This window comes from Geotrypetes seraphini, chromosome 8 (assembly GCF_902459505.1).
Source record: "Geotrypetes seraphini chromosome 8, aGeoSer1.1, whole genome shotgun sequence".
In the NCBI taxonomy this organism is placed as follows: Eukaryota; Metazoa; Chordata; class Amphibia; order Gymnophiona; family Dermophiidae; genus Geotrypetes; species Geotrypetes seraphini.
In genome coordinates, this window is record NC_047091.1 from 121329166 (window position 1) to 121352065 (window position 22900).

General features: G+C 43.0%; 2 protein-coding genes across 10 annotated transcripts in view; one reads left to right on the forward strand and one right to left on the reverse strand.

Moving 5' to 3' along the window:
* Positions 1–20924, forward strand: part of TLE2 (TLE family member 2, transcriptional corepressor) — a 78408-nt gene extending 57484 nt beyond the window's left edge. For 2 of the 5 annotated variants that reach the window (XM_033955001.1, XM_033955005.1), the window contains 8 exons: positions 11183–11343; positions 11749–11816; positions 12330–12579; positions 14344–14591; positions 18268–18415; positions 18572–18722; positions 18917–18993; positions 19197–20921. In XM_033955001.1, coding sequence (XP_033810892.1) covers positions 11183–11343; positions 11749–11816; positions 12330–12579; positions 14344–14591; positions 18268–18415; positions 18572–18722; positions 18917–18993; positions 19197–19304 — 1211 coding nt within the window. In that variant the 3' untranslated portion in view covers positions 19305–20921. Of the gene's footprint in view, positions 1–11182; positions 11344–11748; positions 11817–12329; positions 12580–14343; positions 14592–18267; positions 18416–18571; positions 18723–18916; positions 18994–19196 lie in introns of all 5 variants that reach the window. The other 3 variants (XM_033955002.1, XM_033955003.1, XM_033955004.1) reach the window with 3 other exon arrangements.
* Positions 20925–20975: 51 nt separating this feature from the next.
* Positions 20976–22900, reverse strand: part of LOC117365078 (transducin-like enhancer protein 1) — a 36602-nt gene continuing 34677 nt past the window's right edge. For all 5 annotated transcript variants that reach the window (XM_033954997.1, XM_033955000.1, XM_033954995.1 and 2 more), the window contains exons 18-21: positions 22575–22722; positions 22237–22387; positions 21966–22042; positions 20976–21300 (exon numbers count right to left, since the gene is read on the reverse strand). In XM_033954997.1, coding sequence (XP_033810888.1) covers positions 21193–21300; positions 21966–22042; positions 22237–22387; positions 22575–22722 — 484 coding nt within the window. In that variant the 3' untranslated portion in view covers positions 20976–21192. The remainder of the gene's footprint in view (positions 21301–21965; positions 22043–22236; positions 22388–22574; positions 22723–22900) is intronic.

A 22900-nucleotide genomic window follows, 5' to 3' on the forward strand; every position in this document is an offset into this window, starting at 1 on the left:
GGAGCAAGTTGAAATGGTAGTCCCTTTGTTAACTTGGTTGTGGAAGTCCACCACTGGAGATTGCGCCATAGAGAAGATGTCAGTCATAGATGAGTTGATATGGACTGTGTGTGTTGCTTCCAGTGATCTTTGAAGAACCACTGTAGGTTCCTCATATGTAATCTGGTGTGAGGAGTAACATGCACTGTGAACACCATATGACCCAGAATTACCATGAGGGTGCATGTTGTAATGTGTGTTAAGGTAGCCCACCTGATGAAGCAATCTGATGCTGATCAATAAGTACAAGGGGGCACTCAGAAAAATTGAAAGGGGAGAGGTTTAGAACAAACGCCAGGAAGTTCTTTTTCACACAGAGGGTGGTGGATACATGGAACGCGCTACCAGAGGATGTGATAAACAGGAGCACGCTACAGGGGTTCAAAGAAGCTTTGGATAGGTACTTGGAAGACAAAGGGATTGAGGGGTACAGATAAGAGTAGAGATAGATTATAGGGATGGGATTAGAGGTAAGTTACAAAATTAATCAGGGACCACTGTTCAGGCACAAGGCCTGATGGGCCGCCGCGGGAGCGGACCGCTGGGCAGGATGGACCTCTGGTCTGACTCAGCGGGGGCAACTTCTTATGTTCTTATGTTCATATCTTGGCAGTTTTTCTCTTAGGTTGTAGCTGAAATCAGCTAATTGTCTAGTTAAGGAAATATCGATACTCCTTGAGTACATAGGAAGGAGACAATGGTTATGACACACTTTGTAAAGACCTGGGGTGCTAAAGATAGTCTGAATGGAAGAACCTTGAACTGGAAATGTCTTCCATTGTAGAGAAATCGGAGCTATTAATGGTGAGACAGATGAATTGGGATATGCATGTAGGCGTCTTGCAGGTCTAAAGAGGAAAGCCATGCATCTGGCTCTATGAGTGGTGCTATAGATGCTATTGAGAACATGCAAAATTTTTCTCTCTTCATGAAGAGTTTGAGCCTCCTGAGATCCAAGATTGGTCAGAAACCTCCTGTTTTCTTTGGAATTAGGAAGTATCTTGAGTAGAAGCCCTTACCCTGTTGTTGAAAAGGAACTTCTTCGATAGCATTGTTTAGGAGGAGCCTCTGAATCTCCTGGTGAAGCTGAGGAAGGTGCGATGTGATAAGATTTTCATGGCTTTGGTAAAAAAGGGGAAGAGGAAAAATGAAATTTATGCGATATCCCAGTTGAACTATCTGAACCATCCATCAATCTGATGTAATAGTTTCTCAGGCGTTGTAAAAGTAATGAAGACACCCCTCCCCCCCAATACCATTGGTATGCAGTTGGGTACATCAAAAACAGGGCTGGGATTTTGGAACAATAGATTGGGAAGGCTGCTAAGAACGTCTGTCCTACTGCAGCTTCTTAGATGTCTGATTCTTTTGAGTTAAATTAGCCACCAAAGTAATGAGCTTAAATAAAAAGCTCTAAAGAAACTACACACAAGTTCCTCAGAATGCCACACAGTTTAACGTATGGTAGCTGTCCTCATAGGAACCTTATAGTGTGTGATTTTTTTACTTTATATATTTTTCTCAATAAATTATAAGGTGCTTGTGCTTAATATTTTATAGCATGGTAACGATAGTAGCATAGTAGCAATTACTTAGCTTTTTTAGAAACTGGGTCTGGCTCAATCCCCACCGACGCATTTCATTATTTCATCAGGGTCGGGGAAGGAGAACGCAGAGCAGTTCTATGTCTTAGCGAAATGCTAAATCCATGTTTAATGAGCCGGAAATGATCACACACTATAAGGTTCCTATGAGGACAGCTACCATACGTTAAACTGTGTGGCATTCTGAGGAACTTGTGTGTAGTTTCTTTAGAGCTTTTTATTTAAGCTCATTACTTTGGTGACTAATTTAAGTCTAACACATCTGTATGTGAAATTCTGTGCACAATTTTGAATTTGATTCTTTTGAGGCCTTGAAGACTTCTGAGGTTGAAATGGTCGACTGGACTGGTAATTAGAATAAGTCTGCTTCTGTAGATAAGGCTTTTAGAGGAATAAAATGAAGACTTCTTGTAGTTCTGTCGGGATTGATCCATGCCCTCATCCTCCAAAGTATCTAAATTGGTACAATCATCTTTAATCCCATCTATAATCACCTTCACCTTGTCACCAAATAAAGACTCCCCCATACACGAGGCATCAGCTACTTTTCCATGCACATCTAATCGAATCGAATCTTCTATTTGTGTGTTGCGCATACCTATGCAGGCTCAAAGTGACTTACAGAGAAGAATTGAGCCATGCCAACTGAAGCTGATGATTTGAGCCATGCCAACCTTCTTGTGCATAAGGCTATAGCTGGTCCTCTAATGGTTGTGTCATGAGAATCATTTGCAGCCCTGATCATATTTTTGGCACATTCTTCTAAGTCATCCAGGATCTTTTGAAAACTTGGTTGTGCAGTAGGGATATGATTTTGTATTTCAGATTTTAGATCATCCATAATCGAGTAAAGATATTCAATATAATAGAATTGGTGAATAGCAATTTTCCCAGAGAGCATGGTGTTTTGAAACATGCAGCCACCCATGGTATCCATGGTTCTTATGTCCTTGTACAGTGGAGCATTTGAAAAGTCACGAGAGCTTTTAGCTTTTTACATAGCCAATCGTACCACAATGGAGTGATGAGAAAGCTGAGGCTTACCAAAACCCATAAGATCTTTCACCTTATTTGTGCTCTAGGCTACGTTTAGCTAGACAAGATGTGTATGGGGTATTCCATATTAGTTTATGATTTTCTACAAGAACCTCATGTATGGGTAAGGCTATAATCTCTTTAGGTAGTGGAAGATATTTTAAGACCTTGAGATTTTGTGCTTGTGGGTCTGGTTTCGCTGTTGTTGTCAACTACAGTGTTTGGGCCATTTTTGATAAAAAGTGGAGTAAGAGAGATCTTCAGGTTGAGATGTTATTACAGTTTCTGGTGGGGAGGGATGAGACTGGAGACCAGGAGAATCCCTCGTATGAGAAGGAGAATGCAATCTAGACTGTCTGGGAGAAGACCCATAACACAAGTGGATAGCCACTTCCATAGATGAAGTTGTGGAAAGTGACCAAGAACGCTGTTTCTCTAAATGAGGCGGCATTAATGGTAATACCTTTTGAGGTTGAACAGTCTGCTGAGTTGGCTGAAGTGGATCTGGTTGTTTCTGTAATAGCTGACATAGTAACAGAAGTATTTCAGCATTCATAGTGGAGTGATTATCCCTCTGAGAAGGTAGATCCTGATGAGGAGAAAGTCCTATTTTTGGAGAGAAAGCCTTATCATAGGAGCTGAGACTGATCAGGCAAGGTTTGGTGCTCAGAAGAAGGCATTCTGTGATCAGAGGCCCGATGTGAAGAAGGTATTGCATAATTGAAAGTATGTGCAGGAGAATGTAATCTGTGTCTTTTTTGTGCCGGTGATGAATTTGCACGAGTCAGCAATTTAATATGTAGAGGAGGCACTTTGGCTTCAAACGTCGGTGCCAATGATCTAGGCATTGAGGGCAATGCTGGAGTCAATTGTTGATGATGTCTCTTTGATGTCAATGATGCCATCACTTTGGACTTCGACGCCAACAGCAGCATGAGTGAGGCTGTCTGTCTCTCCTCTGCCCTAGGCTGTATTGCAGTAGGGTGCCGGGGAAGAGAAATGTCCAAGTGCTTGGACTTTGCTAGCTTTTTCTTTGGTGAAGGAAGTTTCTGCTGTGGAGGTTTAACAGGAGAAAGGTTAGTCTCCGATGCAGTAGGAAGCTTGAAAAGGTCCCGAAGTTAGAGGTCTCTAATTTTTAAAGTTTTTTAAATTTAACTTGGAACAGTTAAACAGGATTTAACGTTATGGTCCAGACCTAGACAGCAAATACATTCTAAATGTGGGTTGGTGAGGGACATTTTCTGGGCACATTTAGTGCTTTTAAAGCCTGGATTATTTTTGTCAGCCATGTCAAAAATTAAATAAGCAAAATTGAAAAATTTTAACAAAGGAATGACAGAAGCTGACTGAAAACAAATTGACCAAGAAGTGAACTGCATCGCAGAAACTGTAAAACTGAGCACAGGTGTATATACAGTAGGTGGGAAGGCTGGGGCATGCATGGAAAGCTCTTCTAGAGCTTTCTGCGCTTGGAACTGGCCGGGATTGGGCGCCATCAGGGTGATGACACCAACTGTGGAGCTGAATGAATCAGCTGTCCAGGGAGAAAGCAATGTTGCTTACCTGTAACAGGTGTTCTCTGTAGACATCAGGGGAATGCAGCCACACTTGAAGGTGAAGTCCTTTGACTCAGCCTGAATGCCATGCTCTCCCCTAGTTAATGGTAAGCTTTGAGCTTAATGGGCCTGTGCAAGGGGACCCTACTCCTACAGCCCCTCCCTCTGCCCTCTCAGTTTTGTCCCTAGTAATAAAGAATGTAGTAGTTGAGGGGACAGCGGGCAGGCAAGTGTGGCTGCATTCTCCTGCTATCTACGGAGAACACCTGTTACAGGTAAGCAACTTTGCTTTCTCCGGAAACAAGCAGGGGATATGCAGGCACACTTGAAGGTGAGTTCCAAGCTGAAGTTATTGAATGGGTTGAGGTTAGTCCTTATAATGCAAATAAATTACATAAAACTGATTGATCAAAGCGAACATCTTGTGATAATCCTTGGTCTAAACAATAATGCTTTGTAAAACTATGTATGGAAGACCAACTTGCATATAGGTATATCATGAATAGAGATTGATTTTAAGTTTGCTATGGTGGAAGCTTTAGCTCTTAGTCTATGTGCTTCAATAGGACCAGGAGATTAAGCATGAGCTTGTGCATAACAGAACTTGATGCAGTTAGCAATCCAGGAGGATATAGTTCTTTTTGTCACTGGCTGTCCTTGAGAAGCAGAATTGAAAGAAACGAAAAGTTGATTGGATTTCTGTAACTGAGAAGTTGCTTTGAGGTAAAAAAGTAATGCTCTTCTGCAGTTCAAGGCATGCAGGAGTTGTTCTGCTGGAGAGGAGTGTGGAGGTGGAAAAAACAAGGGTAAAGTTATAATTTAATTCAAATGAAAGTCTGTAACAACTTTGGGAAGAAATTTGGGATGAGTTATTAACTGCACTCTGTTAGGGAAAAAGTGGAGATAAGGATAATAAATGACAAAGAGCTTGGAGTTCACCAACTCTCCTGGCCGATGTCAATGTTGTGAGAAAGGCTGTTTTCCATGTAAGGAATAGAAAGAAGCAGATCCCAGTGGTTCAAATGGAGCATTCATCAATTGATCCAAGACTATATTGAGATCCCATGATGGGGGCAGTTCTCGCAGAGGAGGTCTAAGATTAGAGAGACCTCTCATGAAATGAGAAACTAAAGGATGTTGAGAAATTGATATATTATCCACCAAAAAATGATAAGCTGAGATTGCTGCTAAATGAAACCTTACAGAGTTTGACTTTAATCCTGAATCTGCTAAGTGAAATGTATTTCAGAGGGCAATGGAGAGGAGCTTGCTCCTGAGTACATGCCCAAATGGTAAACCATTTCTATTTTGATTGGTAAGATTTTCGAGTAGAAGGACGATGTGCTGCAAGGAGAGTCTTCATAGACTGAAAGAGAGGAAGTCGAGTTAGGAGTGAGCGTTCAATTTCCAAGCCAACAGGCTGAGACTGCACAGATTGGGGTGGCCATTCTGCTGAGATAGGAAGGAAGGATGGACTTCCAGTGGGATTGGAGGAACATCGAGAAGATCCAGTAAGAGTGGATACCAGATCAGCCTGGGCTAAAGAGGCGTTATGAAAATGACATGCGCTTTGTCTCTGAGAATTTTTTGAAGTACTCTGGAAATTAGAAGATATGGGGGGAAAGCATACAGCAGATTGTTCCCCCAGTGAATGGAGAAAGCATCTCTTGCCATAGCTTGAGGAGCTGGACGAAACGAACAAAATTGACTGCATTGGGCATTGTCTTGAGAAGCAAAAAGATCCACTCGAGGGGTTCCCCATTGTTGGAATATTTGTTGTAGGATCACAGAATTGCGAGCCCATTCGTGAGGATCGAGTTTCCTGCTGAGGGAATCTGCAAGGATATTGTGTTCTTCTGGAATATAAATCGCTTGGAGGTGTACGTGACGGGATAGAGCGTAGTTCCATATATGGTAAGTCTCTCTGCAAAGTAGGAGGGAACCTGAACCCTCTTGTTTGTTTACATGGAACATTGTTACTTGATTGTCCGTCTGTATGAGGACGCGCATGTTGCTCAGCCAAGGCCAGAAAGCTTGAAGAGCATAGTAAACTACTTGAAGTTCCAAGTGGTTGATATGAAAGGCTTTCTCTTCTTGAGACCACTGACTTTGAATATGTAGACGATCTAGGTATGCACCCCAACCTTACTTTGAAGCATCTGTTGTTATAGTAAGCCGAGGAGACGGAGTTGTGGAACAGAGCGTGCTGGAGTAAATCCACCAGAGGAGAGAAGCACAAACTTTTGGATGCGTTGGAATCATCCGTGCGAGTGAATGAGAGTGCTGATTCCAGTGTAGCTTGAGATGCCATTGAAGGGGTTGCATGTAGAGTCTCGCATTGGGGATGAGGGCAATAGATGCTGCCATGTGACCTAACAGTCATAGAATAGTGTGAGTTGGCAGAGCAGAAGACTGCCTTACCTGATCCACTAGACTTCTGATGTCTGTCTTGAGGAAGATAGGCTCTTCCAGAGATTGTATCTAAGCGTTCTCCTATGAATGTGAGGGAACACATTGGATTAGCGTGGACTTTTGGAAGTTGATGATGAACCCCAGAGTCTGTAATATTTGAACAGTGACCTGGATGGTTAGTAATAAATGTTCCTTGGAATGTGCTATCAGAAGCCATTCATCTGGGTAGGGGAACACCATATGATGCTGTCTGCGTAGGTGGGAAATGACTACCGCTAGGCACTTTGTGAAAACTCATGGGGACAATGACATGCCGAAAGGAAGAACTTTGTATTGGAAATGCCTGTTGAGAAACTTGAAATGAAGGAAATGCCAGTGGATGGATCGGAATGTGTGTATACGCATCTTTGAGGTCTAGGGCGGCTAACCAATCATTGTGAGATAGTAACGGTAGAATTATTGGAAGAGAAATCATCTGAAACTTTTCCTTCTTGAGGCAAGCATTGAGAGATCTGAGGTCGAGAATCGGCTGGAGACCTTGTGTCTTCTTCTGAATTAGAAAGAAGTTGGAGTAAAACTTACTGTTTGCTTGGTTATACGGAACTTCCTCGATGGCATTGTTTTGTAAAAAGAAGGGATAATTCCAATGCAAGCTATGGAATATGTTGATGAGGGACCTTTTGAAGGCATTGGTGGCTGGGATGGAAGGACATGGGTCAAGAAGCTAAGGAAATATCCTTGCGAGACTATACTGAAGACCCATTGGGCTGTCATGATTTCCTGCCAAGATGAAAATAAATGGCTTAGCCGCCCTCCCACTGGCAAATGGTCAAAAACTAGGATTAGATTTAAGAGGATAATACTGTTGAAAAAATTGTTGATGAAATGCTCTATGATAAGAAGAAGTAGAGGAAGGCCTACGAGACTGTTGGGGTTGACCAGAAAAGTGTGCTGAGTGTGATTGAAGCATGTTCTTTAAGCTAGGAAACTGTTGCTTGCACTTCTCACCAAAAAGTCTTTCACCCAAACAAGGAGCATCCACTAGTAGTCTGTCTTGGAGGTCCTCTCTGAGATCTGATACTCTAAGTCATGCTGAGCATCTAGCAGTTATTGCCACTGCTGCCGTTCTAGACATCATATCATAGGCATCATAATTTGTCTTTATTGCAGCTGTGGTGGCTTATATGAATTGCTGCCATTGTCAGGGACCTTAAAAATACTGTAAAAGTGAATATTGTGCAGCTGTAACTGGTGTTCTCGTGGACAAGAAGAGGATACAGCAGCCACACATATGGGTGACGTCACAGCCGACAGCGCTGAGCGGTCCTTGTCAAATAGTTCAGATTAGCCCTTAGAAAGACTTCTGAGCATGTGTAATAGTTCCCACCTAAAGGTGCTTTCTATGATGGATTAGGTGGACTTTATTTCTAGTCCACCCTATTAAGGACCTCTGAGGAAGGCAACTTCTTTGCCAAAACATGGTCCGTGTAGGGTCTGCTGCTTTGATATACAGGTTTTGCTGATTTTTTTATATAGCACTATTTTTGTTTGGTGAACTGTTGGCATTGGCCAGAATTGCAAAGTATGTTTTTTTGATAATGAATTGTATTTTATGATACACCAATAAACATTGATTTTTACTCCTGCTTGTCTAGGACTTGGTTCCACTTTTTGCTTGTTTCATTGTATCATAGGCATCATAATTTGTCTTTATTAAATGGTAAGTAGATTCTTGCAATGCCACATGGAGGTTCTGAAGCATCTTTGGAGTAGCAGTATCAAGCTACTACAGAACAGAAAATGTTGAATTTGTAGCTGATGAGCTATAATCTTGGAGGACAGCATAGAACGTTGATAGACCTTGCATCTTATAGAATCAATTAGGTGATAATCTTTCCCTGGCAGAGCAACAGAGGGAGACTTTATCGTCTTTGCTTTCTTGATAGCAGACTCCGAGACCATTGAATGGTGCAGGAGTTATTGTAAGTCATGACCAGGTGCTTTCTGACCTTGTACTTTAATTCTAAGCGTTTAGAGGCTGTAGATACTGATAAGGGCTTTTGCCAATTAAAAAGCTATATATAAATCCTGCAATAGCTGATGTACTGGGAGTGCTATGAGCTCTTTCAATGGAGTTTGACAGGATTGAAGGAGAGATTGGAAATCCTAAGTACCTGTGGGAGTTGCAGCCTGATTAAGACTCAAGAGATACTTTCTGCAAAAATTTTGGATAGGAATATTCCTCAGTTGGAGCCAGTTGCTGAGCTGGTTGGTTTGTACTGGAAATGGGAGCATCCTCCTGATCTGCCCACTCCTGAAGAGAGATAGTATCCTGCACTGGAGAAGAACAGATAGGAGAGCGGGGACCCCAATTTAACCCCTGTGGAACTTCCAATGAAGAGGGCAAAGGAATTTCCTGTGGAGGGTTCAGGCCCTCACATTCAGGGCATTGCTGAGGTACTGAGAGACATAGGAGCAGGAGTAGAAAGTTGGAGTAAAGCTGCACTATCATGCATAAACTTCTGAAGAAGTAGGAAAAAATCTGAAACTGCCGAATGGAACCTAAAGCATTGTTAGGAGGGTCTGACTGAATACCTGGGGGTGAGGATCATTTAGGAAGGACTGGGTCCTGACCAGGAGGTGGTGGAGAGGCTGCTCACTTAGCCTTGGACTGACCCTTAACATTTTTTTAAGGTACATGGATGTAGAGAAGAAAGTTGTTGAGGCCAGGAGAGGACCATGAAGCTGAGACAGAGCCCATGGGAGCCCTCACTGGAGCCTCAAAACTCACAATAGCCACTTCCAAGTCTGTCATAGAGCTCTGTGTCAAGGTTGCTGCTGGTGGAGAAGGGGTGCTGCATTTGTCCAGCGTCGGGAGCTTCTTTTTATGGCCTGCTGAGTCTGCCGACTTTTTCTTCAGTAGCAGCTTCGGTGGCAAATTGCTTCCCTCCTCTTGCAGTACTGAGACAGGGCCCTGGGGGTAAGGAGCAAGCAGGAAATTTTCTTGTCTGGCGGTTTTCTTTGAGGTTCTGGCACGAAGAGGAGCTGAGGAAGAAGCGCCGTTCATCCCGGTAACTGAGGAAAAAAGACGGAGTCTTCGTGGTCCTAAAGCCCTCATCTAAATTGCTGCCGGAGAGGAGAAAAAAAGGTACTTAACTGTTCTTCGTTGGTACTTACTCATTTTTTTCTTTCCTCTCTTTTTTTTTCGAGTGAAGAATTAAACAAAGGTTCTATCTAACTAGGATAAAAGCTGTTTTTGGCTATTCTCAAATGGCATTTATTTTTTTTCTAAGTGAGAAGAGGGGAGAGCTGCGACCTTTCAGGAGCGGCCGAAGAAAAAACTGACAGAGCAGATGGAGGGGCTCTAGGAGTAAGATCCTCTTGCACATGCCCAGTAAGCTCAAAGCTTACCATTAGCTAGGGGAGAGCACCAGTACTCCTGTCAAAGGACTTCACCTTCAAACATGCTTGCATATCCCCTGCTTGTCTCCGGAGAACTATCTGGTTAGTGTTGGGTGGACTGGGGGACAGAGCTTGGATGGAGCCAGTACTTAACTGGTTGGCAGTAACATTCACTCAGCTAACCAGTTAAGTAAGCACATAAAGCTAGGACAGCAAAAAGGCTGTCCCAGCCTTATTCACCAAGCTAACCAGGCACTGGTCTGAATATTAGCCAGTGCCTAGTTAACCTAGTGACCACACTTACCCAGATATTCAGTGCTGGAGCCTAGACATGCCCTGGTATTGAATATCTATTCTTAATTCAGCCTATAGCTGTTAGCGGCTTAAAAACTGCTGATCACAGCAAGCTGAATATCGGACCCTGAGCAATTGAAGTGAAGAAAAGAAAGAAGATAATTTACAAGATAGCAATAATATTGGTAAAATAAAATTACAGTGCACAGAGAGTGTAATAAGGACAGTTTCCAGTTCTCTCAGGGTTTCCGCAGCTGGCATCATGCTTGTTGCAGGTATCCGGGTCTCGCTGTGTCTTGTCAGATGGCTTTCTTCAGGGAATACTGTGAGGTCTGCAGTGGGTCCACCGATCTGATTGGGGACAAGGCAATCTGTTGGTCACCAATTTGAATTTTGGTGGGAAAATCAGTTAATTTCTCTTTACCTGAAGAGAGCAAAAGCATGATGGCTGAAACATCGGTTTCTACCTGACAAGATGCAGCGAGACCCGGAAACCTGCAACAAGGAGAGTTTCCAGGTGCTGGTGCTGGTCTTTAGTGTCCCTGGTCAGGTCACATTTCTTCCCAGATGGCAAGATACAACAGATTTTGCTGATATAGCCACCATTTTCCCCAGGATTATGTGGAAAATGTTTGCTTTTCTTTAATGTTTGATGTTTCAGAAAGAGTCCAGTAGGATAGAGATGTGTGAAAGTAATTGCATATCCACAATAGAAGTCTATTCAGGAGGAAGACCTGGTTTGGTACTGGAAGTCATTGGTGATAGAGGGATAAACTACAGCAGTCACCTGATAGCTGGAGAGGGGTGCCTATAATTCATTTCTTCCTGTCTCTGTTGAAGGTCTCAGGAGTCCTCTCAGTGTATCCAACACTTACCCGCCTGCCTTTGGGATGCTGTCTCATGCTGTCCTCAATGGTGAACTCTCTGTCCCCAGCACATATCTGAGTCTGCACCTTTCTCCTCAAGTCACTGGGGCAGTGATGTACAGCAGATCGCCCTTGGTGAGTCCCAAACATCTGCTACTCCATACACAGTGCCTAGAAATGGCATCTGACTATTATTTATCATTCTAGAAGCATAAACACCTGTGCAACATCCCAAACCCAGGGAGAAGTTGACTTTTAAGCAGAACAAAAAAAATATAAAAAATAATAATCTGATAGTGAATAATTTGATATCCTAGAGTCAGAGCAACAATGGGTGGATGGAAAGAATAAGGGATGCCTGAGAGGGGTGGCCTGAGAGCGGTAGAGAGGGAAAGAATAGAGTGGTAGAGAGAAGGGAGGGAGAGAATACTAATGGGGTGGCAAGACAGAGGGAGGTTAGATATCTAGGGGGACAACTCCAATTTGCTGAACCCTGATACCTCTTCTGTAACCCCTTAAACAAGTTCTTTTGTTTTCCAGATGGCATTTGAACCTCATCCGCATCTGAGACCCTCATCTGGTGTGACCTCAGCTCCCACAGGGAAACCGTAAGTATGAAAAAAAATACAGGCTCTCAGGAAGGGAAGGAGTTTCTGGGGCACTGCCAGTACTGATCTTCCATGAAACACAGCTGTATATCAGCTATTAGGTGGTGCCAGGTCTGTTTTATGAGATGAGGATTGGGGGAGGGAGGAGTATGTGAGTGAATGAACATTATTGATCACTAGAGTTATATCATTGAATAGTCTCATTCAGCTACTTCTGTTTTTTAAAGATATTATGCATTTTTGATACACTATAAACTAAATTCTGTGTTTTGTCTCCTGACTGAGCTCTTATGCTCCCACCGCTCTATGTATTGCATGCACAGCACAAACTATAGATGGGCTGCATTTCTTCTCCCTCCCCCAGCTATGGCTTGTGCTGTGCTTTTCTTCCAGCTTCCCATATATTAATAAAAACAGAAAATGACAACTCTTAAAGACCATACAGTCAGCCCAGCTATACCACTACTAAGCTCTACTATTCAGTGTCTCTTTTTCTGTTTTCTTTATACCTAGGGCCTACTCCTTCCATGTCAGCGCTGATGGGCAAATGCAGCCAGTCCCCTTTCCACCCGATTCCCTCACTGGTTCAGGAATTCCACATCATGCCCGCCAGCTACACACGCTTAGTCATGGAGAGGTGGTGTGTGCCGTCACCATCAGCAACTCCACACGACATGTGTATACGGGTGGGAAGGGCTGTGTGAAGGTGTGGGATGTGGCACAGCCAGGCAGCAAGACACCTGTGGCACAGCTGGACTGTCTGGTAAGGGAGCAGTCTGGAAGCAGTTGTAGTAAAGGGCTTCTTAGTGAGAACTCAATTTGGCTACTCTTGGTACAGCAGAATATATCTTGCCTGTATGAATCAACCTAATAAACTTGGAAAACTTGGAGTTCTTTTTAGAGTTTAGTTTTTAAAACTTGCTAAACTATACTGCTTTATCTGTCAAACAGGCCAAAGTAAAGTGAAAAAAGAACTCCATTAAAATGATAGCAATTGAAAGTCTTAGAAGAGGCCTTCTTTGCCCCCTGGAATATTTTGTCATTGATTCAGGCACCTATAGCAATGATCCCTGCAGGTTACAAGGGAAGCTTGATCCTTTGTTCATTATGGAAAATTTGGACCATTATGCTTGGCTTTCTGGGGAGGGAATCAGACCCACTAAATATTTACCCATGGCTGGTAATTTGCAATTCACACCGGGGACTGACAATATGTTTCTGGCATTTGGCCTCTCATGATCTTAAATTGCTGGCTCAGGTTATGCAAAACAACGGTACAATGAGGACCTGGCCCAATCTTCAGTCTACCTGTGCTTTAAATGTGGGAGATTTTTTTTTTAGCTTATAAGCAGTTGCAGCACTATGTGGGCTCTTTGGATTTCTCTTTTCCCATTGATGTTAAACTTCAAGAACCCTACCTGGCAGATGGTTTTACAGTTTTGGGACTTCATAAAGATTTTCAGCGTCTTTTCAGAACTGTAGATCAGGATGCATTGCGTTCTCATTGGTGCCAAGACCTGGGCCTCCCAGCTGAATCCCTGGATTGGTGGCTGATTAAATGCATTCCAGAGATATCGGTCAGGCAGAACTTCAAGTGTCAATATAGGGTCTTTTATTGAGCCTATTTTCCACAGAGCCAGCTGTACCACTCTGATCTGTCCATTACACCAACATATCAGAAATGCTCCCAGCAAGTTCATTCCTTTTTTCACACCTTCTTGTCTTGTCCGAGGGTTAATTCCTTCTGGAAAGTGATTGTAGCATACGTGGCGTGTCTTCTTCACCAAATTATTCCACTATCCCTGGCGGGCCTCATGATTAATGTGAAGCTTTTTGCCTTCCTTCATGGGGACAATGCCAGTTTCTACGTAAGCTTGAGGTCTTGGGGGGAAAAGGTAATTCTTTCAGTTTGGGTAAACGATGCTGCACCTCATTTTGGAGTTGGAGGAATCGTTTACATGTGTTGTTATTGCTTGAACGTAGGGAGGCTAAATGTACTTCTAAGTGTAAAAGACAATTTCTCCAAATCTGGGACACTTATATAGTCACTACCTGTAGCGGCATTTTAAACTTCTTGGAATAACTCCATGGCCATGACTGGTTGGAGAGTGCAGGATGGTGGGTGTGCAGGGGAACTGCTGCTCCATTTTTTCCTAACCTCATATTTCTTCATTTTTTCTCAGGCTACCCCTCAGGACTATAAGAGTCTAAGTCCTCGGGGGGGGGAATTTGGTTTTTGCTTTCAGCTCTAGTACGAAGTTCGATAGAGGGGTTAGGAAGGGGGGCTGGAGGGGGGTTTGGTTAGTAGGATTGTATTTTGTGTTTTATTGTAAAAACTGTTAAACCATAAAATGATAGAAATCATGGTGCAGAATTCACCTAGCATAGGAAAACAAAGCTATTCTGTGTACCCCTGTGAAACAGCAGGACTGGGGGAGGTACAGGTGTGTCCCAATCACTTATGACTAATTTTGTATGTCTCACCTACTACTTATTATTTTTGTTATTTCTTTTGCTGCTTCCACAGAACAGAGATAACTACATCCGGTCCTGTAAGCTTCTTCCAGATGGGCGCAGCCTCATTGTGGGTGGGGAAGCCAGTACATTGTCAGTGTGGGACCTGGCAGCAGTTACTCCCCGGATAAAGGCAGAGCTAACCTCCTCTGCTCCTGCCTGCTATGCTTTGGCCATAAGCCCCGATGCCAAGGTGTGCTTCTCTTGCTGCAGTGATGGAAACATTGTGGTGTGGGACCTGCAAAACCAGACCCTGGTTAGGTAAGCTCACAAGACAGGGAAATGGACACTCTCTCTGAGATGCAGGTACAGTTGCTGGTGACATCTTCTGGCTGGATCTTGTATGCGGTGCTTTCCTCTAGCTCAAATAACTTTTCTTTTAATAGCTCCCTGAATATGCATGGCTATTTCCATACTGATCTTCTGTCTGTTCAGTTTTTTCTTTCCACCAGCTTGAATGATATTACATTTCTCTTCTCTGTTCCTAACAAAAATCCATAAGAAAGAAGAAAGGGGGGAAAAAAAGACAAAATACAGCAGTGTCAAACACCTCTCTGGGACTGAGGGACCCATGGGGACAGAGCAACTCCAAATGCACAATAAGCTTCCCCTAATGGACTTGGACAGTGCGCCTTGGTGGAGGCAGTGAAGGAAATGACAAAGATGTCCAGCTGACCAGGTGTCGTACTTGACTTGAGCATGGACTGTTTCTCCATTCTAATTCCTTCTCCCCATTCATCTCCGCCCCTCAGGGAGATGGCCATTCAAAGCAAGGTGCAAAATTCCACAGAACTGCAATGAAAAATCATGGAGCCATAGACTCCAGGATGCAACTCAAAAAATGGAATGATGAGAAAGACAACACAGTTCCTATGTCTGGCAAAAATGAAGTCGGCAAAGCAGCAGGTCTAAACTCTTTAAGTTCCTGTGCTCTGGTAAGCAACACTTAGATTCTCTGGAAGGTTTCCATCATTCTAAACAGATGACTAACAGTTCGAAGTCCTCTCACAAAACCATGTCCACACTATGCCTCCACCTTGCAGGCCATGGTGAATCAAAATTTTGCACTTCTCCTCCTCCAGAAGTTTCTAAAAAAGAGCTTTGTTCTTTCTAGCCACAGCAGGTGTATAGGATATCCTTAGCCCGAGAACTGCCTCCCATCAAATGGTCTTCCCAGACCTTTGCAGCATAGGCCACATTCCCTAAAGAAGAGCAAGGCAGGAGCTGGAAGGAACAGAAGTCAAACCTTGCTGGGTTTATGACAGGAATGCAGCTGAGAAAGACAAGCAACCCAGATTGGTTCATGCCCTGTAAACCTCAGCAGTTTGGGATTACATGGGACTGGTGATTCTGTCATAAAGCTCTCTATCTGTATTTACGATCTGACACATTGTATGACTTGAATTGGACTCCTGCTGAAGGCAGTGGCTGAAACACAGCGTGTGTCGAGTCCATTTTATGAAAAGTCATAATAAAGAGCATTTTCACTTCTGTATGTGTCTTGGTTGGCTTCCCACTCGTTTAGTTTGCTTATTTACTTTCAGTGGGTCATTTTCTTCTTCTTGGTGTATTGTGGACTCTACATTCCTTGAACCATCTCTTCTACAACCACACTTTTCCTCTTCTGGCATACCAGTTACATCATCTCCAGACCTGGCTACTAGGCTCAGAAACCCTAAACAAAGAAATTCTGTTTGCAGTTACCATGCACCTGCTCAGCCACCAGCTTTGCCCAAGATCTCCCTGGACACATCTTGTAAGTGGCTGTGAAATTTTGATGGCAGAATCTCTATACAGAAAGGCACAACAGGGTGGCACATTACATCCATTGGAAACTTTGTAAACATTACATCATAGCTGTAACAGAAAAGCACTGGGATCATAACTCTAAGAGAATCACAGCAAATTATGCTTACTTAGGACATCCCCATTCTACTACATAAAAAGTTGAATGTCAGGAAACCAGATATACTGGGGATAGAGAAAAACACTAGACTGGCATTGATGATATAAGTGTTATCAATGCTGATTACTCGGTGAATCACATAGTAGAGAGAAAAGACCTTTAAGTGTCAAGAAATGCAGAAGTATACAGTAATATTTTTCATTTTTCAGGTTGCCATAGGCCTTATTAAAAAGAATTTCCAAACACACCTGGATAAGTCTCCTTTGTCTAATCTTGACAATTTTGAGAAAAAGTTTGAATATGAGATATTATCTGGTGGTTGGTTGTTCCTGTTTTAGGGCCTAAATGGTTTATTTTTAACATACTGTGACAGGAACGCACCTCAATCCTAGGCACCTCAATTCTATGACCTCTGTCTCAAATTTACTGCTAATGCTCACCGTAGTTCTTGCATTATGCCAAAAAAGAGCTTCCTTCTGGAATTTTGTAAAATATTATGCATATAGGCAATTTCCATCATCCTGAAAGTAGTGAGAGTGCCCAAAGAATCTTTGACACTTGTAGAAAATACCATTGTCCATTAAGACAGTTTCTGAACACCTAGAATAATATTAAGTCACTGCACCAAGACATGAGCAAACAGAATGGGTTCACAAGTCGGTATTTCTGAAGTGGCTCTCAAGAAGTCCAAGACAGCTAAATCAAACAGCAGTGCATCCTCAGGCAAGGATCAAAAAATCCAAGACATTATAGGATGCAAGGTGTACCAGATCTAACCTTGAAGATTCTAGCTTAACAGTTAGAGATGCTCTATTACCATCATGCACTGTTACAACAGACTACCGAGGTTCCAAAACCCCAACTGAGTCCTCCCAAGACCATCTTCCCCAGTGTCTCCTCTCTGTATTTTTACCTAATTAGGGTCACATTTGATGCCTATGATCAGCTTTTCAAATGGCAGCAATAGCAATTGCAGCTTGAAGATCAGTGTGGTACATGCATTAGGACTTTGTGAAAACTTGCACGGTCACTTGGCTAATGCTCTATGTATGTGGAAGAAACTATTAGAGACAAAATCAAAAGATGCTATTTTACCAAATTAAAATATAATTCTTCCACATCCATGGAGCAGCCAGGACCATAGCACAGGCAGTGGGGTGGAGCCCATATGCCTTCTACAGAAAACCATATCCACAGCAATTTTTTCCGTATGCTAGAACACCTCCCCAATGCCTGTCAGCCATGACATACCTCCAACGGCAAAGATCACAGGAAAAAAAAAAAATCTGCAGTCTGCCCAGACAGTGACTGCCTTCAAACTCAATTTCTCCTTTTGACTACCTTCAGCCATGAGGCAGACTTCAGTTATTCAGGGAATAATAGCATTCCCTTACCACAGACAGATGGGTTTTGAAAATCTTCAACCAGTACTACAGGATAAACATCAGCATCTCCACAATAACAGGGCTGATGAGGGCATCCAAAATTCCAAACCACATTCCTGTTCTGACTGGGGAACTGGAAGCTCTTCTGTAGTAGTTGTGCCATTTTGCCACAGGGGAAAAGGGTTGTTTGAACTACTTCCTCGTCCTTAAGCATTCATTCCACCTTGGGCTATCAAGTGTACATTACCCTTTGGAGTGAGCCTCAACTCTGGAATCACCAGCAAGTATACTTGCACTTTGCCAATTTCTCAATAGAGAAAGCACAGTTATTTACCTGTAATGGGGGGTTCTCCATAGACAACAGGGGAATACAGCCACACTGTTCCTGCTCACTATCCTCTTATGTATCAGATTTAAGTACAATGCTCCAATACAGACTAAAGTTCTTTGAGCTACATTCTCCTGATATCTACAAAGAACCCCTGTTACAGGTAAGTAATTATACTTTCCTGGCACTGTGTTGGAAGCAGGGTGTGTCTTTTGTCCCTTCCATTCTGTACAGTCTGGATATCTCCCCAGCAACTTGGTTTAACCACTTTTCCCCTCCTTGGCATGAATAAAAGAAATCTCGTTACTTTCTGTACAGACAGTTCCAAGGACATACGGATGGAGCCAGTTGCATTGATATTTCTAGCGATGGGACCAAGCTCTGGACAGGAGGACTGGACAACACTGTGCGGTGCTGGGACCTGAGGGAGGGGCGCCAACTGCAGCAGCATGATTTCAGTTCCCAGGTAAGGGCTGTGAGAGAGGAGGTATTGAAAGACAGTCTGTAGCGAGAATTGCTGAGACAGGCTATAGGGGTGTTGGGATTAGTGTTGGAGCACTTACTAAGAACAGTCTAGGGAAGGTTAGCAATAGGGTGTTCTGATATGTCTCTCTTGTCTCAGATCTTCTCCCTAGGGTACTGCCCTACAGGAGAGTGGCTGGCTGTTGGGATGGAGAGTAGCAACGTGGAGGTGTTACACGTTTCCAAACCTGACAAGTACCAACTGCACCTGCATGAGAGTTGTGTTCTCTCCCTCCAGTTTGCCTCCTGTGGTAGGAAGCACTTTCACATCTTTCATGTGATTGCATACGTGTGCACTTGCTAGCCTTGCCCTCAAATCAGAATCTGAATTATGGAATGAATTTTATTAAAACAGGCTTCCTCAAACTGTGACCTGTGATATTTGTACATGACATGTTCTCTCATGTTGCATGATTTTCTTCTGACCTTGTTTTCTTTTTTGCAGGTAAATGGTTTGTGAGCACTGGAAAAGACAATCTGCTGAATGCCTGGCGAACCCCCTATGGAGCCAGTATATTCCAGGTAAGTAACACTTTTGGTTCAGCATAAAGGGTTTTGGTGAAGTACCTAAGCAGCCAATATATTTCAGGTAATAAGCCCCTATGAATAGCAATGCTCCCAATATATTCCACCCAAGAGCTCCTCTAGAGCTTATACATTCCTTCTTTAGCCTTCCTGCAAATGAGTTTTGGGTCTCTCATTGCTTCTTCTTTTATTGTTTTCAGTCCAAAGAGTCTTCATCTGTACTGAGCTGCGACATCTCCCTGGATGGAAAATTTATTGTTACTGGTTCTGGGGATAAGAAAGGCACCGTTTATGAGATTGTATATTGAGGAACACAAAGGCTTAAGATCATCACCTAGAAGAGATTAACAGCCAAGTGCTTTCTCAGAAACCAGGGGTTAATGAAGCACTCCTTTTTTTCCTCCTCTTCAGCCTCTAAAGAGGGTGCTCACAAGCCCTTTCCCTCAGCATGAGTGTTCAGGATTGTGAAGTAGAGGCCCATGCCAGCTTTGATTCTCCTCCTGGTCATTCTTATAACATCAGCATGGACCTTTGCCATCATTCTGTGCATTTACCCTGGAGGGCAACAGCATCTTACCATCTAGGAAGGTAAGGAGGATTTCAGCACTGTTCCTGAGATGAGCTGACTATTTTGCAGAAATGATCAACTTTCTTATCAATAAACTTTCAACTGTGTTCTAGCATCCCATAAGCTTTCTATTCTAAGTGTACCTAGTACAGACCTAGCTCCCCACAACACACAATGGAGGTAGTTCAAGCTTTCCAAATCATGAGCTGCTTCCATTACAATACAGACATTGCCAGCTTAGAATGGGGTAGCCACAGCTAAAATAAACCCCATGAATTAACAATGGGCTTAATTTTAAGTTCCAAACAAGCACTGGGAGATGGTCCTGAGACCTAGGATCTTATCAAGCTGTCTTAGGTCAAGCACAAGGTGTTTGCAAATGGTGCAAATCCTAATTCTCCATCATGATTAAGGGGACTGTTTCAGATGTGAATCATGAGGACTGAATGTATTCAGGAATGATCTAGTCTTCAGACAGGTGCTTCTCCTTAAAAGGCCCTCAAGATAGCTTCCATCACATCTCAGGGAAAACCATTATCTCTCAGCTGCCAGTTCTGTGCTCTTCACTCTCTAACACATGCAATCTTAATCCACAGAAATCCATTCTTCTGCAGAACCTGGGCTCATAGCCAAAATCCAAACCGAACTGCAATTTTTTTTAAGCAACCACGGCCATGATTCAAACCCACACCTGCTTCCTAGAGCCTCTGCCATATGGATAATATAAGACATTATTTTTGCAGCACTCCTCCCCATTTCTTATCCATTATGTAAACTATAATGGGTGCACTGCAGACAGTAATAAGAATTTTTAATCTGAACCATGCCCAATAAGAGTTCACACACATGGAAGGGCCCCTCTAACCCTTACACTACTTCTACTTCAGGCATTGTTAGTATCTCAGGTCACATAAAGTAGGGCAGCTATTAAGACCCAGCTGTTCCCCCTATTCATCACAAGCATAGGTCCTCACAGATATAAGCATTTTTGTGCTGTTGGGCATGTAGTAGAAAACAACGTTTGAGGACAGCAGCTATGAAGGAAACTCCTTAGGTTGAGCTGAACCTTTTTAAAGCATGTACAAAACAATGGTATTTGCAGGGATGGATTTAAGAGAGTGCGATTGCCACAGGAAGGCAAGGAGGGAGAAGACAGGGATGTGCCTTGGAGACTGGAAAGCAGGGGATGAGGTTGGGGCCAGAGTAACTTGATAGTTCTTCTTTAAAAGTGACACAAGTAGACAGCCTTAAAGTAGATGGGAGAAAGCTTCTTCTTGGTCCAAGTACTTGGCACATTTTATCTCTGGTACTCTAGGCAGTTGCCTGTTTTATAGCTGGGCCTGAGAATATCATCTCTAGAAACAGTGTCGTGATAATTCTGAGTTCATATATGGCCATTCTATTCTATGTATTAGTTTTACTGTTTTATTATCATTAAATAAAAATTCAAAAACAAAATACCCAGGTCTGCAAAGTACAAGCATAAAACATCACAGATTCTTTAAAAATAAAGTTAAAGAAAAAACAGTTCTGGTTAAAAATGGAGGCCCCAGCTCAGCTCCTGCCCACTGACAGGCTGAGACTCCAAGCTCTTTGGGAATCTGAATCGTGGTCCCATTACTCCTCGCTCAGTACATCACTTCATACACAGTTGCCTTCTTGTCACCTGAGCCAGTCACAATGAACTGATCATCAGTCGAGACGTCACAGCTCAGAACCGAGGAGGATTCTTTTGACTGGGAGGGAAACAGAAAGGCATGTGAGGAGTTACCGAAGCAAAACTTGAATTCTCTAAACAAATAGGCAGGAAGGGAAGTGTTTTTACAAGACTATCTTGGGGTATATTAAGAGGCTGAGCTTCCCTTTGTGCCAGGTGTAATTAGGGCTATTTTTAGCTAGACTCAGCATATTAAAAGGACACATAAGTTAAAAACAGCTGATAGTATATTGAACTCCTCAAACAGTGACAATCTGAAGGAAGTACTCTGGGGTAACAACATAACATAAAATTTTGTTTGTATACCACAATACACCATGAAGTTCAAAGCAGTTAACATGAATTAGGTAGAAGACCATACTTGAAAGGTCACGATACAAGTACAAATACAGGATCATAAGATCAGAGTCAAATACAATTATGGTATGGTAATATGAGAACTAAGTAGATAAACAGCTTTCGAATACCAGTGCAGATAGATACGGAAACTTAAAAGAAGGTGGCGAGAAAGGTGAGGGAGGGACAGGTAGTAAGACTTGAATATACTATATAGATCTGATCCATAAGAAGCTCTTTTCTATGGAAGGGGGACTATCTCCATAGAAGCACTTGCTTGGACTCACTCTCTAATCCACTCCACAGGCACCCTTACTGGGAATATTTCTACCTTATTGTAGTCCTAACCTGGAATATACTGGCTCCATAGGGGGTCCTCCAGGCATTCAGCAGATTGTCTTTTCCAGTACTCACAAACCATTTACCTGCAGGAAAAATACAAGGTTAGAAGAAGTTCATGCAGCATAAATGAAAATATTTACATGCCACACCCAGAGTCTGATGAACCATCCTGTTTACCATATACACTAGCAACAGGTCTCCACAATCCAGACTCTGAAGATTTAAGGGCAAGGCCAGCATGCACACACACGTGCAATTACATGAAAGCGATTCCTACCACAGGAGGCAAACTGGAGGGAGAGGACACAACTCTCATGCAGGTGCAGCTGGTACTTGTCAGGTTTGGAAACGTGTAACACCTCCACGTTGCTACTCTCCATCCCAACAGCTAGCCACTCTCCTGTAGGGCAGTACCCTAGTGAGAAGATCTGAGACAAGAAAGAGATATCTGAGCACCCTACTGCTCACATCACCTAGACTCTGTTATTAGCAAGTGCTCCCCCACCAAAAACACTAATCCCAGCACCCATATAATCCTGTCTCAGCATCAAACCTCATATTGTTCCCTCCCCCCAGGCTATCTCAATACCTCTTGTCCCACTGCCCACCCCTTACCTGGGAGCTGAAATCATGTTGCTGCAATTGGCGCCCTTCCCTCAGGTCCCAGCATCGTACAGTGTTATCCAGTCCTCCTGTCCAGAGCTTGGTCCCATCACTGGAAATATCAATGCAGCTGGCTCCATCTGTGTGTCCTTGGAACTGTCTGTACAGAAAGTAACAAGACTTCGTTTAGTCATACCAAGGAGGGAAACCTGGGGGAGAGAGGAACTGGCTAAAGAACCAAGTTTTCTGGGACGATAATATCCAGACTTACAAGGATTTAAGGGACACAAGACACCTCATTTCCTAGCACAGTACCAGAAATGTGCTTGTCTCCTGCC